At 36.1% G+C, this 17,440-nt stretch overlaps 1 protein-coding gene across 1 annotated transcript in view; it reads left to right on the forward strand.

The window, feature by feature from the left end:
- dst (dystonin) overlaps nt 1–17,440 on the forward strand; it is a 273,043-nt gene that overhangs the window by 91,216 nt on the left and 164,387 nt on the right. The window contains exons 9-15 of the mRNA XM_052150432.1: nt 580–746; nt 3,390–3,502; nt 4,133–4,239; nt 9,087–9,206; nt 11,681–11,776; nt 11,869–11,996; nt 14,155–14,248. Of these exons, the coding sequence (XP_052006392.1) occupies nt 580–746; nt 3,390–3,502; nt 4,133–4,239; nt 9,087–9,206; nt 11,681–11,776; nt 11,869–11,996; nt 14,155–14,248 (825 nt within the window). The remainder of the gene's footprint in view (nt 1–579; nt 747–3,389; nt 3,503–4,132; nt 4,240–9,086; nt 9,207–11,680; nt 11,777–11,868; nt 11,997–14,154; nt 14,249–17,440) is intronic.

Consider the following 17,440-nt stretch of genomic DNA (forward strand, 5'->3'; position numbering starts at 1 on the left):
AGTCAATCTGGGCTTGTTTTGTACATCAAATAGCCTTAAGAGGAATCATATAAGCGCTGTGTGTGTATGTGTGTGCAGATATTATTTTATTTACTGAGATTTACCTCCACGGCTCTAAACTAGGAGAAAGGGTAACGGTCAACTAGCCTGTTACGACCATAATAGAATGCTCATAGAATGTCTATGTGACCGCCACGTTATGCTTTTTAATGCTAAGCTTGTAGGCTCTCTTGGTAGAAGGGCTCTGGTGTGTGTGTGTGTGTGTGTGTGTGTGTGTGTGTGTGTGTGTGTGTGTGTGTGTGTGTGTGTGTGTGTGTGTTGAAGTGTGCATTAGCGAAATGTCTCCGGGAGGATTCATGACAAAGTATAATTTCTGCTATTATACAAGGCACCTAAAAAACAATAAAAAATGTATGTATGAAATTGTTTATTTGCTGATTATGACCAATATATATTTACAAAATAGATTTGAAAGACAAACATGAATAATATGATCATTTGATATGATGAGCCATACTATTCTTATAGTCCGTGTTCTTAACAGTATTAACTGAAGGATTTTGTCTTTCCTCTCTGTAGATCTCAGACATCCATGTGACAGGAGAGTCCGAGGACATGACGGCTAAAGAGAGACTGCTGCTGTGGTCCAAGCAGATGACTGAAGGCTATGTAGGGGTCCGCTGTGACAACTTCACTACCTCTTGGAGGGATGGACGACTGTTCAATGCTATTATTCATAAGTACAGGTAACATCCCAGTTTATTAAGCTTTGTTGCAAAACCTAGTGAGCTGCCTTGCTTTCTGCTGCCTTGCTTCACAAAACTCTGTGCTATTACCACCCGAGAAAAGCCTGGGGTAAACATAGTTTTATTTCAAAGAGATGTTTGTGTACATTTTCTATTGATCGTGGCAGCAGCAATTCATTTAATAATAATCACATCCAAATGCACTGTGTAGTCAAGCACACTTTCGGCATGTTAAGAGATGATTCAGGTGTCTGGATCACAGTAGTGGAGTGATGTTGTTCAGTCCAGAACGTGCTGGTCTGCTGTATCCTACGTTATATAGTGCTCCGAACAGGCCCACAAGATCGGAATTCTGCCGTGCAAATCGCATTCAGGGCAGATTTAGTGGCAGCATTTGCACTGTTGCCTGATCTGCACAGTTCCCTATTGTGAATGGGGCGCTTAACCAGCTAGAAATAACTTTTACAGGGCGCAAATCTTTCGTAGGGAATTCATCCCTGTATCTTTGTAGGCAGCATAATTGTGCTTAATCTTTTATCATTAACTTGTTTTGCCTCTGAAACGACTTCCCTTTTCAGCTGACGTCACAAATCTCCCGTATTTTTCATTTCTCCCCCTTTTAACCACGTGGCTTCATACTGGTGTAACACACACTTTTCACGATCCAATCGATTCCAAACAAGTTCTGCAATTGAATATCCTGCTTAATGTTTATTTTAAAAAGATGTTCAGGTGTATAGTTTATATTTTTAGTGTACGTAAACTTATTCCTCATCTCTGTTCTTGGGATAATCTCTTAGTTTTGCCTCGTAGTCATGACCTGCCTCTCAAAGTTTGATGAAATGTCATTTTAAATATCCTTTTGCACAGACACAGTTTTCAGATGATGTACATTTTGAAATAATTAAGTTATTTTTGGCAATCACTATTCCTGTCAGTCAGGGAACATTTTGTAGAGCCAAAAATCACAAAACCTGCCAAGAACACGTCCAGGTTATATTTAACCCCAAAATTAAAAGAAAGATATAAGAAATTATATTTTACTTCAAGAAAGTATGCCTATTTCTTTTGGAAATGTGTTGTCACACTTCAGTTCCATTTACCGAAATATAAATCAATCTCATTCTCAGTTCTGTAATGCAAAACAACAACAATAACAAAAATGGTAAAATATTTATACATTATTTTAGTATTTTGTACTGCCTAAAAATAACTTTATTACAGCAATTAGAATCTTATCAGAATCACGTTAGAGATTAAAGCGATTTATTTTTCATATGTTGTTTTAACATAGTGCGACCCCACGTACACATGCTCAAACGTTTTTTTTTTGGTTTCGCTATACGTAACACATAATTTCGTTTCTTTTAAACCGACTGATCTCAGTTCAGCAGACTAGTCATGTGACAAAACAACATGGCGCTGACCACAGCAGAGTTTGTCTTTGGGAGAAATGTCAACAAAACTACATCTGGTGAGAAACTTAATTAAGTTTTTACATTCAAACCTTATTATCACATTGAGAATAAATGGGTTCATCCAAAAGCTGAAAAATTTTGCATTCAGAGGCTTTATATGGAGTTAGGATGAAAGTAAGGTGCATTTCAAACTGTTCTGAGAGCAGTGAAGACAGACAGCACACTGGAGGTTAAGTCACTCACTAAATAGGGGGCAAGGGAGCATCATATACCTCTCAATTCAGAGAAGTGCATTCACCAAAAGTTCAGTTTCAGGCTGCAGATGATGTTTGGATCACTCAACATGTTTGGCAGACATGGGACAATGATCATCAGTACATAGATTCACCATTTATAATGGATCATTTTATTTGAAGATAGTTGGCAGTGATTGGATGATGCTGCTGTTATTTTGAATCAGAGTGAATTATGCTCATTTCTGATGTAATGTCTGTAAAGTCTCAAACACATGAATAACCAACACTCCTGGAAACATAATGCACAATTTGATGGAAACAATCTGACTTTCTATATATAACCTGGTATTATTTAAAATGTCACATCATAGTCCCGCTGTCCACAGTTGTGCTCTAGAAAAAAAGAGTTATTTTTGGCATGTTTATTAGGTACTACCAGTTACAAATGAAAAAAGGAAATATAAAATGTACACAGCAGTCACACTCGTTTCATTTGCGGAAGGCAAAAGATTTTTCATGTGATCTGGACATGTTTTCATGGGATTTACCCTCATGCTGTTGAATGACATCTCTTGATTAAGTGAGTAGGCTACATGTTTCGTCCTTGACACTGATTTCCTGTGGGAATTTACACAAACCCAATGTTATACCAAGGTCAGTTTGCTTAAATTAAAATGTCTGTCAACATCAATCAAACAACATCAATCAAACTCCTAGCTCAGTTACATTGCATACATGTTATGGTGTGTCATACACAGTAAACAATGTGTTTGTTGGGTAACCTATAAATGTGCTGTAAGTGGTAACGTCTAAAATAGCTGGTTTTATTTGAGTCGATCTGATTAAATTAGGTTTTACTTTTTTTATGGTTAGCTCAAGTAGAAATAGCTCTTTCAAGTAACAATGGCAGGTAACCACATCTTATGTTGTTTCAGATATGTAAAGTTTGTGGAATAAGATGGTATCATCACTGTTCTCTTTTAATTTAGGCCTGACATGGTGGATATGAGCCGGGTATCAACACAGAGCAGCAGATCGAACTTAGAACAAGCGTTCTGTGTGGCCGAGCAGCTTGGTGTGGCACGATTACTCGACCCAGAGGGTGAGTTTCAACGTCACACGTATTAATCAACTTACTGATGCTAAATGAACACCTTAATCCATACTGAACTGGACAAACGACTTTGTGTGTGTGTGTGTAACAATAGTTCATCTCTAGGCTGGTTTAAGCTGTGTTTCGTTCAGCAGAGGATGAAGGTGGAACTGTTACATTGACAATCATATATTCTTGAGCTTCCACATATCGCATCTAAACATTATATTATGGGTTGTGTCAATTTGTAATAGTTAACACAGCTCTACCAGATTTCTGAGCTGACTGAACAATGATTCAACTTTGACATGTTATTATGCAATGAGTCACCACTGTGTTTCTGAGACTGAGCTACAGTCAGAACGCTTGTTCTAGAACACTTGTTCTAAGATATTTCACCTTGTGTTTCATGGTCATCTGTAAAACAACATTAGGAGTTAAGAATAGTATCCAATGTGCAAACGCTAGCACTATCCTCACTTTATTCTGACTGCAGACTAAACATTGAAATCAACACTTCATAGAAACGGTAAACTGTTTTGTCTGTAGAAAGTCGTTTTTAGAGCAACGGTTATGTTTGTTGCAAATACGTTTTATAATGTGCATTCTAAGTGATCAAATGTTTGCCCTTTTGAACAGACGTGGACGTGTCTTCTCCGGATGAGAAGTCAGTCATTACTTACGTATCAACGTTATATGATGTCTTTCCCAAAGCACCAGAAGGTATGGAGGGTGTCAATGCAAATGTAAGTACCATCACACATGCTTGTCAAGTCTAATCACTTCAATTGAATATACTGTGTTAAATAAAGTTAAGCTCAATCATTTCAACTTTACAGCAATAGAGTAGGGCTGGGTAATATATCACAATATATCAATATACAGTACTGTGCAAAAGTCTTAGGACCATAAGATGTTTTAAAAGCATTTGTCTTAAGATGGTTATTTATATCTTCAGCTTTAGTGTGTCAATAGGCAATATAAATGTTTGACTCCCAAAAATTAATTTTGCAAATAGAAAAGATTAGAATAGAAGAACAGGGAGCCCTGCAACAGATGTCATGGCCCCCATAGAACCCCCCACTGAACATCGTGTCAGTCTGAGATTACATAAAGAGACAGAAGCAACTGAGACAGCCGACATATATAGAAGAACTGTGGAGAATTCTCCAAGTGTATATAGTAGAAATGGTGCTGTTTAAAATGCAAAGGTGGGCACACCAAATATTGATTTAGTTTTTTTATGTTTACTGGAATTTGTATGATGTTAATTGATAAATGAAATCTAATTATGTCATTATTTTTGAAGACATCCTCATGCAACATTTTACACAAGTGCCTAAAACTTCTGCACAGTCCTGTATAATACATATCAATGTTAGTTCTGTGAAGGCTTAAAATGGTGTGTGTGTGTGTGTGTGTGTGTGTGTGTGTGTGTGTGTGTGTGTGTGTGTGTGTGTGTTTAATTTATAATGGGAGACCAAACAGGAAATAATTCTATAATTTAAAACTATATAATAAGGACTTATATTTATATATTCAGATTTATAATTATTAATTCAGACATATAACAATATATTTAGGATTTATAACTATATATTATTAGATTTAAAATTGTATGTTCAGGGTTTAAAACTATATATCTGTATTAATCATTATGTATTTTTTTTAATGTATAACTATTTGGGATTTACAAAGATATTTAGAATTATAACAATATATGTATATATGTATTACATACAGTATACTGTATATTAGGGCTGTCAATCGATTAAACTTTTTAAACAAATTAATTACACACTGTCGATTAATTAATCAAATTCATCGCTTATCATTATTTACTGAGAAATACACCTAAATAAAGATAATTTAGTGTATAAGAATACAAATTATCATAAATATAATATATATTATAATTTAGATTTTTCAAATACATCATAAACATACTGTAAATTAAGCCTTTTTAGAAAGTGACTTTTGAAAAAAGTGACTTTTAAAGAAAAAATATTGTTTGTTTATTTCCATATCATTGAACTTAACCCTATTATTGGCCTGCTTCCCTCTGGACTTTTTGTTTTCTCCCATTTTTCTCCCCAATTTGGAATGCCCACATGCTCTAAGTACTCATAGTGGCGTAGTGACTCGCCTCAATCCAGGTGGCGGAGAATGAATCTCAGCTGCCTCTGCGTCTGATGCCTGTCAATCCGCGCATCTTATCACGTGGCTTGTTGAACACGTTACCGTGGAGACCTAGCGCGTGTTGAGGCTTCACACTATTCTCCACAGCATCCTCACACAACTCACCACACGCCCCACCGAGAGTGAGAACCACATTATAGCGACCACTGGGAGGTTACCCCATGTGACTCTACCCTCCTTAGCAACCGGGCCAATTTGGTTGCTTAGGAGACCTGGCTGGAATCACTCAGCTCACGTGGTGTCTGGTGCTATTTTTTAAATGGTGGTCTATGTCACACTGGCCAACACTGCCAATTTTACCAGGTTTCTCCCGTTTTTCCACCCCTCTTCCCGCTTTACTCCCAGTTGACAATTTCTCCTGATAAACTCACAATTTTCTGCATCCACACTTTGCTCATGATAATGTATTAGAACTCCAGGTAGGGTTGGTTGCCACCCGTCCCGTAAAATATGGGATTGACCTGTATTTAAATATGAAATGATGTGACCCTTATCGAATCATTACGGAATGCTATTTGTCCCGTAAGCTGGTCAGATGGTGTCACAACAAAATTGTTCCAGATCGTTAATTTAACATTGATTTAAGTTTCATACGATGAGTAAGGGGTTGTCTGAAAAGTCCACACATTCTGCTGAAATGGTGGATATTTTTATAGAAAAACAGAAATGTTAAATAAGATGTACAAAATTACACAGATCCAACCATGTGTGAATACAGTCATTCTTAATCAGTCATAAAAAAGGTCAGGTACCTTTAAAAAAAAAAAAGAATACATAAAAATACATATAAACCAACACAGATGTATATATAAATGAGATAAATAATCGAAAGAAAGAAATGGGTCAAGAAAGTTCTCAACATAGAAGAAAGGATATACACTTTTTATAAAAAAACAAAAAAGCATGTATTGCTTAAACTTTCAACAATGGACTATCTGAATACATTTCTTAGTATTATTCATCTTCAATGTGCTATTACTTACCAGTATTGCCGGCCCCTATACGCATATTACGCGGTCTGCGTAGTGCACCTACTCCCTACGGGGGCACCACCTTACCTTAGGGGGGCACCAGAAACTCTGCTGGCTGTAGTTCCTCGCACATACAAACCATGTCGCCCCAAAATCTCCCTGTTTTTCACAATCCGATGTTGGCAGGTATGGTCTATGTACTCATATGTGGACGCTGTGTAAAGTTAAATGTAGTTTGAAACTTTGAAGAAAGCATCTCGAGATCCCTGCATTCTGTTGCGCTCGGTCCAGCTGTCTTTGAATGCAAAAATGCATCTGTGGAAGGCTGAGCTACCGTTGACGAGGTGTGTTGCCTGTACAGCTGGAGCGCTGAATGCCCCCTACTGCCACATGCAAGTACTACATCAAGCTTGAATTGGTCCAATGGTAGGAACACTCCTTATTACAGAATTGACAAACAGGTAAAGGGCATAATTAATTGTGCTGATTTTTTAAACACATTATTTTTCATATCATTAATTGCACTAAATTAACAGGTTCAAAATTGACAGCCCTAACATTTCAATCGATTATTTGAAATATTAATGGAAATTAAACAAAATTGCAAACTCTTTAACGCCTTGTTCCTACTGAAGTTTAAAGTTCTCATACTTGTGAATCATGAGACAAGGAAAATTCATAAAACTAGACTTAATTACATAGTATATAGGAAACGTTTAACTTTTATATCAAAATCATTGCGAAGATATCGTGATTATTCAATATATTGCCTAAGCCTGCTGTCGATAGGACTTAAGTTGTATTTAACTCATTTATTTGTAATATGGTACACTATGTAGATATGAGACAGACCTGTGTGTGTGTGTGTGTGTGTGTGTGTGTGTGTGTGTGTGTGTGTGTGTGTGGTGGCAGTGTGCTTTTAGTGATGACACTATAAAAGCATGTCTTTAGTCTAGTGATTGTCCTCACTCTCTCTAAACTGCCTGTTTATGAGCAATACACAAAAATATGTTTGTTTTAGCCATGCCTCTGTTCTGAGGATATACACACCGCTATTAGATGAACAGCTCGTGGATGATATTAGTTAGTTGACATACTGTAGCTGAGTGGCTTGGTGAATTTGTCTTTGTCTATGCAAATAAATATTGTGTTTAAATGTTCCCATTACATAAGCGGTCCCTTTCCTTTTTGAGGATTGGTATGCAGAACATAAAACAGTTGAAAGCTTTTAGGAATTCTCTTCATTCTTTGGAGTAATTCCCAGAACAGAACAGAACAGAACAGAATGCTGCCTGAGGAAGAGACTCAGTATGCAGTTTGAATGCAGCGTGTGCTGTTTCTGGCTGTGTGTAGCGCCTGCTGCTCTGCATGTCCTTCTGAAGGAGACAAGAAACAAGAGGCTGAAGTTCATTTTTAAAACTGGTGGTGGCGCTAAAGGGTTTGTCCTAGAGGTCCCAAATTTGCTACAGAGACTATTCATTGCCACCCCTATAAGTGTGCCAAATTTCATGATTTTCCTATGTACGGTTCTATGGGCTGCCAAATACTCCCATTGGGGAGGAAGAATAATAATAATACTAAGAGATACGGTACATTTTCAGTTGGATCTTAACAGTTTGTGTGGCGGATTTCAGTGCAAATCGTTTTGTAAATCTGTCACAATATGATGCAGCTTTACAAAGAGGCTGTTAATGAAAAACTAGCAAATCTAAAATATGCCACAATGAATAATTTATGGATGATATGATCCCTTTAACTCTTTCCCCGCCAGCGTTTTTAAAAAAAGTTGCCAGCCACCGCCAGGGTTTTTGATGATTTTCGCTAAATTTTAATGGCCCGCAGAATATTTTCTTCCATGAATATATGAAGATGCTATATATCAAAATAAAGATCTGAGCCTCTGCTTTTAGGCAAAAAAAAACGATTTTATTTTATCTTCATTTGTTCTTTTTTTATTGCCACTTGAACAGAGGTAGGTTTTGTCAAAACAACATTTCGGACAAAAAGCTGAGAAAAAGGCATTTTTATCAAACAAGTGCTTTAGGATTAGTATGGTGTTCCACTTCATGTTTGAGATGATCGCAGTCTGTTTCTTTGATCAAAGAGTTGCGTACTCTTTCAAAACATGCGTGCGGGTCTTCCTTACCGTATACCACCTAAAACACGGATACCCGGAAAATTCCGTGTTTGGCGGGGAAGCGTTTTTTCATAAAACCCGGAAAATTCCGTGTTTGGCAGGGAAAGAGTTAAGACACACTGATATTCATTTTGAAAATCCGAGTCCAGAAAATGCTTAACATTCTTGAATAAATGAGCAAACAAATAAATTATATAAAAAACAAATAAAATATGAGCCAAATAATCAAATAAAATATAGCTGTGTTAGCATTTAATTTACTGAAATGACATTGTTCTTGAAACAGGATGTGGATATTAAATGGGTGGAATATCAGAACATGGTGAAGTACCTCAGCCAGTGGATTAAACACAACGTGACTGTGATGTCAGACAGAAATTTCCCCAGCAGTCCTGTGGAACTAAAGGTGAGATACCACACATCTTCATGAAGCCACACATGCAGAGAGTGAGTGATACAGCTGAGAACAATCAAAATTGTCTTCCTGTAAAAAATAAACAAATAAATTATATATATATATATATATATATATATATATATATATATATATATATATTTATTTGTTTATTTTTACTATATATATATATCATTTTACATGATAACATTTAAAAGGAACCATTTAGCCAAAATTCAGCATCACAGTACCCTCATGCTATATAACTTTTTCTTTTTTGTGGAAAACAACAGACATTATTTCATCTAAATGGTTCTTTTCCATACAAAAAAAGCAAAAAGTAACTACTATAGTTTTGTAAGCTACAAAATGGACATCTCCCAATCTGTCAGTGAAATGTTCATGTTGTTATTCCACCCTAAAATTAAAAGAAATAAACAATACATTTTATTTATTAAAATATTCATGTGGAAAGTAAAGCCTTTTTGGAGATTTAAAGGGACAGTTCACCCAAAAATACAAATTCTCTCATCATTTACTCACACTCATGCCATCCCAGATGTGTATGACTTTTGAACACAGATTAAGATTTTTAGAAGAATATCTCTGGATAGCTCTGTAGGTTCATACAATGCAAGTGAATGGGTACCAACATTTTGAAGCTCCAAATGCATATAGAGGCAGCATAGAAGTAATCCATTACACTCCAGTTTTTAAATCCATGTCTTCAGAAGTGATATGATAGGTGTGAGCAAGAAACAAATCCTTATTGAAGTCCTTTTTACTCTAAATCTCCACATTCACTTTTACCTTCAGATGTGAAAATGGATATTTATAGTAAAAAAAATAGTAAATATTGATCTGTTTCTCACCCACACTTATCATATCACTTCAGAAGACATGGATTCATTAACTTTTGGTTTCCTTTATGTGATTTTTGGAAAAGTTTTGGACCTTGTTGACTTGTATTGTATGGACCTACAGAGCTGAAATATTCTTCTAAAAATCTTTGTGTTCATCAGAAGAAAGAAAATCTTACACATCCAGGATGGCATGAGGGTGAGTAAATGATGAGAGAATTTTCATTTTTGGGTGAAACTTTAAGATTTTTATGCATTGTTTTCATGGCAAGTATTTTAACAACAAGTAAGTGCATTTCCCCCTAAATTCTCAGTACCGTAATGCATTGATTGTGCTGTAATTAAAGGCAGTACCTCAAATGCTACTATGATGTTTAAATACTTCACAGTTCAAATAATATGCAAATGTGTGTTTTTTTTTAAGTGCATTCCCCCACATTCTTCATTGCTATAATGCAAATGATTATAATATTATAATATAAATAATATTTATTTATTTATATATCAGCATAAATTAAATTCAGGACAAATATTGCCATTATGTCTTATTACATCTGCTCTTTACAAAATGTATCTTACAATAAAAAATATTGTACCGTTGTTATTTATGTATTTATTGTATTGCAGTAATGAGAAAGATAAGTGCATTTGTGTGAGGGAAATTGGAGAAATTGTCATGGAAATAATTTCAGATTAATAAAAGTCCTGAAAAAGATCAAATTTTCTTTTTTGCAAAATATAAAGAAATTTCTGGATTTTTTTTTCTTTCTAATTTCGGAGTGAAATGTGACCTTGGACATGCTCTTGACAGTTTTGGTGATTTACCAAAAATGTAGCATATATCAGTTCTCAACCTTTTTGACTCCAAGGCCCCCCATTGTCTGAGAAAATATCCGAAGGTGACCTCTTGTTGGCTATTTGATTTGAATATGATAAGATATACCTATTATAAGATATTTCCTTAAAACTTGTGATTCCAGAAATGTCTAGAAATGTGTATTCTTCCGAAAAAGCAAGCTGTTTAGCGGAGTTATTACATTTTTAGCATTTTCAGTAAGTTGAATTATAATAATTATATAAAAAATTATAATAATTGATCATATTTGTTATAATTTTAAGAGATCTTGAGGCCCCCCTGGAAGTGTGCTAAGGCCCCTAGCGGGTCCCGACCCCCTGCTTGAGAACCACAGGTCTATACGATTAGTGCCTATACGAGTTTAGAGCGATATAGAGGTTTGATTTTTATTCACAACAATAGTAGATATATCTTAAGTTATCATTTTTCAGATATTGTGCTGACATAACAGAAGCAGCTGTTGAGACATTCAGATATTTGCTAATATTCAGTATTACATATCCTGTTCCAGCCTGTTCCAAATGACCTGCCTCATATAGAGGCTTTACATGGCAAATGTGTAGCGTCCCCCTCATGTTACAGAGTATTAAAGTCTGTTTAAAGAGCTCCATCGATCATCTCGTCGTCTGTCATAGAGCAACAGCATAGAGCGCACATTATTACAGTACTGTAAAGCACGAGTGGGTATGTTGTCTTTTCTTGTGTTCAGTGTTTGAATACGACTGTATGTGTGTGTGTTTTTATTCAATCCTTTTTTCTTACATTTCCAGGCACTTTATACACAATATCTGCAGTTTAAAGAGAATGAAATACCAGTGAAAGAGAATGACAAAGCCAAAATCAAACATCTCTACAAAATGCTAGAGGTTTGCATCAATGAAGATGATTTGATGTCCTTTTTTTGATCATCCTGTGGCATGTACACATTACGTAAACTCTGCTGTATGTTGGGATGTAGATGTGGATCGAGTTTGGTCGCATCCAGCTCCCTCAAGGTTGTCATCCTAATGATGTGGAGAAGGAATGGGGCAAACTGATCGTGGCCATGTTGGAGAGAGAGAAGAGCCTGAGGCCTGAGCTGGACAGGTATGAGAGACATGATTTACACATGCTATCTCTACATCACTATTTCTTAATGAATATGGGCATGGTGCATTTACATTATTTTTAATACGTTTGTTATCATTGAGAGAAGATAGCAGTGACAGGAATTTTGAGAAGTTTGACCAAGATGAAGATACAGTCGTAGACTCATTTTTGTAATGATGTAACAGTGGGTCTGCACTAGTGCTGGGTGATATATTGAATATTCACGATACAGTATGTTTGTGATCATTTTGCAGGTGAAAACTAGTTTTCCTATCATTTCTTTTTTCACAGCGTAAGACAGAGATGTTTTAATATCATCACTTATTTAAACTTCAGTAGTAAAAATGGAATTACATTTTCTAAATTAGATTCATTTTGTAAATCAGTTCAAACTGTCTGTTTCAATCAATTCAAAACTCTGATTCATAGATTGTTTTTGAGCCCTCACTCATTTACATTTTACATTTATGCATTTGGCAGACGCTTTTATCCAAAGCGACTTACAGTGCAATTATTACAGGGACAATCCCCCCGGAACAACCTGGAGTTAAGTGCCTTGCTCAAGGACATTGTTCCATTTATGTTATTCCATAGTTTTGATGACTTTACTATTATTCTAAAATGTGAAAAAAAAAATTATAATATAGAATGAGTATGTGTTTCAGAACTATTCACTGGTAATATGTATATAATTGATATATATATATATATATATATATATATATATATATATATATATATATATATATCAATTATATACATATATTTATATGTATATAAATATATCAATTATATACATATTACCAGTATAATATATATATATATTATACAGGATTTGCAGATATTTTAGGCACTTGTGTAAAATGTTGCATATTGAGGATGTCTTCAAAAATAATGGCATAGATAGTTTTAATTTATCAATTAACATCATACAAAGTCCAGTAAACATAAAAAAACTAAATCAATATTTGGTGTGCCCACCTTTGCCTTTTAAACATCCCAAATTCTCCTAGATACACCTGGACACAGTGTTGCTTGGTTGTTGGCAGATAGGATGTTCCAAACTTCTTGGAGAATTCTCCACAGTTCTTCTATATATTTTTTCTTTTATATTTTTGCTTTCACCTTGCATTAAACATTTTGAATGTACTTGGCAACAATTTTTTTTTTTTTTTTTTATGAATTAAATTTTGTTTCCACTGATTAACAAGAACAAAATAATATTGATTTTTGCCATTTTACATCAAAAAAATATAAAGATAAAACAAATACAAATAAATGTCCAAATTTGTGAAAAGGCTGAAAAATTTCTAGATTTTTAGCTATTTGGCAAGTTCTAGTGTGTACCTAAGTTTGGATTATGTACAAATAATATTGTCAGCCTTGTGCAATTAACAACTGTATTAATCATGATAATGTTTATGTGAAAACCGATCATCAAAATGATGTTGGAAATCACCTATCCTGCAAATATATGGAAATCACCCATCATACTGATATTTATTAACACTGTCATTAGATAATAGCAGCTCTCTCATTAATTTTAATGGTTAAATCATTCTATAGAGTCACATGATCATTTAGGAGGGTGACGAATGTGATGCCTAATGTGACACACCCACGTTTCTCAAATGATAACTGTCTGAACCTGTGGTGGATCATCTGTCTTACATGAAAGAATGCTCAGTGTTTCACCTGGAGGGGTTGTTATCAGGGACTGGCATCTCTGCCACCAGAATGAGCCTATAAATAGCAGTTTCTGGAAATGTGTGCAATCAGAAGAGATTCGCGAGCGAGTGTGGGGTAGTAAATGAGCGGCGGGGTCACTGTTGCTGATGGAGGGGTGGTGAACGCCATTCTCTGGGTTTGATATGATGCACAGCAACCTGGTGTACTGCAGCAGCACCTCATCTGTGAGTGACAGCACTCTAACCAGCCTGGGCTCCACCGAAAACCTGCTCTACGGAGCACACGAGCCTCTGTCCAGCACGCCACTTTATCTCAGTAACAACTCTGTGTATGGACTGAGGTGAGGGAGCCATACAAGAGTACAAGCAGAGGATGGATTTGGTTTTCTCTGAGGAAGTTTTCTACAAATTGTGACCTGATGTTTGATTTTGCTCAAGTTTGATTGTGATTTCTTCTTTGTTCGTAGACTTGAAATGCTGCAGCAAATTGCAAACAGAGTCCAGCGAGACTGTGTCGCCGGAGAGGACAAATTAGCCTTAGCACGGACTGCTCTGCAGTCGGTAAGTTTGGCCATAACACAATCATACTTTTCCAAAGGTAAACCACCAGGTAAAAGTTTGGACACACCTGAATAAATTATATTTTCTTATGATCTTAAAAACCTTTGATCTGGCTTATGGTTAAATGCCTTAAATTAGTTTTCTAGACAATAAAAATTGTGCCTATGTTTGAATTTCTTTTCTATATATATATATATATATATATATATATATATATATATATATATATATATATATATATGGATGAGATTATTATTTTGATTACTTGACTTTTGATAACTTTTTATATCTTGTTTGTAATGTGTTCTTGCACATTATAAATGTACTATAAATGGGTATTTCTTCAACTTTGAGCACTCTGTATTTCAGTTCTCCATCAAATACAGAGGTTCATTAACTTTGGAATACATATTTCTACATTGCTAATACGTCAACCTCCCTAAATAACTTCGAACACAGATTGAGGATCATCCTGATGAACCCAGTCACTCTGTACATTTTTATACTCTTACACTCAAACTCTCTGAATTCCTGCTTGAGTTGTTTTTTAATATATGTTTATGCCTTTAATATTTTACTTTTGATCTAACATGTTGGGAATTTATATATTTCGTTTGTTTTTGAGTTGCCACAGTATGCAATAGACTGGCATGTCATAAGGTCAATATTAGGTAAAAAATGGCAAAATAAACAGCTTTCTCTAGAAACTTGTCATTTTGAGGAATGAAGGCGATACAATGCTTGAAACTGATACAAAAAACTGAAGATTTCATACAAAGGTGTACACTACAGTCTTCAAAGACAAAGGACAACTGTCTCTAACAAGGACAGAAAGAGATGTGGAAGACCAGATGTGCAACTAAACAAGAGGATAAGTACATCAGAGTCTCTAGTTTGAGAAATAGACGCCTCACATGTCCTCCGCTGACAGCTTCATTGAATTCTACCCGCTCAACACCAGTTTCATGTACAACAGTAAAGAGAAGACTCAGGGGTAAGGGCCTGATGAGAAGATTTGCAAAGAAAAAGCCACTTTTGAAACAGAAAAACAAAAAGAAATGGTTCGAGTGGGCAAAGAAACACAGACATTGGACAACAGATCATTGGAAAAGAGTGTTATGGATCTTAACACCATTGAGATTTTGTGAGATCAGCTAGACTGTCAATTGTGGGGTGAAATGTCACCTGAGTATCTGGACAAACTGACAGCTAGAATGTCAAAATGTCATTGTTCTCATCAAACAATCCTCCACATGCAGCACTTTGAAGAAGTTCTGATTTTTTTAAAAATTGTAATAGTAATTTTTCACATTATTAATGACCTGACTATACATTGTGATCAGTTGAATGCCACTTTGGTGAAAAAAAAAGCCAGTGTGAATATATATATAGCTGTCAGAATTAACACATGCATATGATTAATAAAGAAAAGTTTATCACGTAAATTTTTCTTAATCGCGATTAACGCATTTACCGTTAATACAGCATAAACACTGGTGTAAAGGGCGGAATCTTTGTAATGTGTCTTCCCTGAGTCAGTACACTGATGCACATGCCTCAAACAGACACAGCGCCAGAGCCCTTTACTATGTAGATCCTAAAAGCTTAGCATAAAATAGCATAACGCGGCAGTCTCATTGACATTCTATGGGTGAAACACGCTCTTAACACGCTAGTTGACCGTTAAGCTCTATGATAGAGCTCCATAGGTTGTTATCTCATTAAATAAAAATAAATGACAGCACTATCCTGTCAGTGATAAAATGATGGAGACAGTACCTCTTGACGCTTGATGTGCAAAAGAAGCCTAGATGGGACTTGTGATAGAAATAAAGTATTTTAGCCTATGTAAGGCACATTATAATTACCACAAAAGCACGTCAAGGCTTAACTAATACAAAAACACATAATGAGACATTTTTGTTTGCAAGCACTTTTCATGGTGAGTTCAAAGCGACACTGGATGCTGGCATTGGTGCTTTGACACAAATCATGAACGCAGCTTCACGATTGCTATAGGAAAATGGATAGCCACAGTCTACTAATATTGTGGAGGATGAGAGTTTAAGAGATTTAATGCTCATTACAATGAATATGCAAACTAGTTTTTACAAACTCCCACTTAGACTTTTAGAAATGTTTAATGTTACTTGAATTGGTGCTATTTTTGTCCATTTCTATCTTTATATTGTTTGCTTTGTTTGGAAAATGTTAATAAAGCATTATATTGCTACAAATTGTTTTACTTTCCTAAGATGGAAATAAAGGAATTTTTGACAAGAAAAGGACAAAGATGCACAGGTAGCTGTAATAACCTTTAACTAGGGTTCTATATGTCATGATACCTTGACACGACCATACACGGCAGCTCGTTAGCCAACTGGCACCGAGATGCGTACTCAGTGCCCTACTGGCACTGGCACCATATCTCTCGGTAACCCAGTGCCACTACCTCTGCACAAGCCCTCACCACATATCACCCAGGTTCGCTATTCCTCAGTTTCCTACTTCTGAAACCCCCCCACTTTTCTTTCTCAGCTTCCGCTGCCAAATCCTCCGCTGAAGTTGCAGTGGCTTTTTCTACCACCTGACTCGTCAAATTCCACTACTGGCTCTACTGGCTGTGGGACATATCCAGGGAAGCCTATCGGGTTGTCTTTGTATGGGTCACCAAGTTGCTGTTCCATGTGGTCTGCTAGTTCCTCTTTTGCCATCACCAGCTTCCCACTCCTCTTTTCTTCCTGCAGGTTTCTGGCAAACTTAAAAGGATCCTTGATGAATTTCGCTCTTTCCCGCTCCTTCTTTCTTCTCCACTGTCGGATTCTCTCTGCCCTCCTCAAGACTTCTAATCTAGCCTTTATGCCATCCCACAATACCTTTAAGTCCTCCTACTTTTAGCCATCGGGTTCTAGGTCACCTCTCTTACCAAAGCCGTCATCCCTGATTGCTCAGTTTGGCTGGGCGGCCAGCTCTAGGAAGAGTTCTGGTTGTTCCAAACATCTTCCGTTTAAGAATAATGGATGCTGAGGGGCCTGGGTAGCTCAGCGTGTAAAGACTGGCTACCACACCTGAAGTTGCGAGTTTGAATCCAGAGCATTCTCCAAAGCAACCAAATTGGCCCAGTTGCTAGGGAGGGTGGAGTCACATGGGGTAGCCTCCTTATGGTCGCTATAACTTGTGGTTTTCGCTCTT

This window comes from Xyrauchen texanus, chromosome 20, assembly GCF_025860055.1.
Source record: "Xyrauchen texanus isolate HMW12.3.18 chromosome 20, RBS_HiC_50CHRs, whole genome shotgun sequence".
Taxonomy (NCBI): domain Eukaryota; kingdom Metazoa; phylum Chordata; class Actinopteri; order Cypriniformes; family Catostomidae; genus Xyrauchen; species Xyrauchen texanus.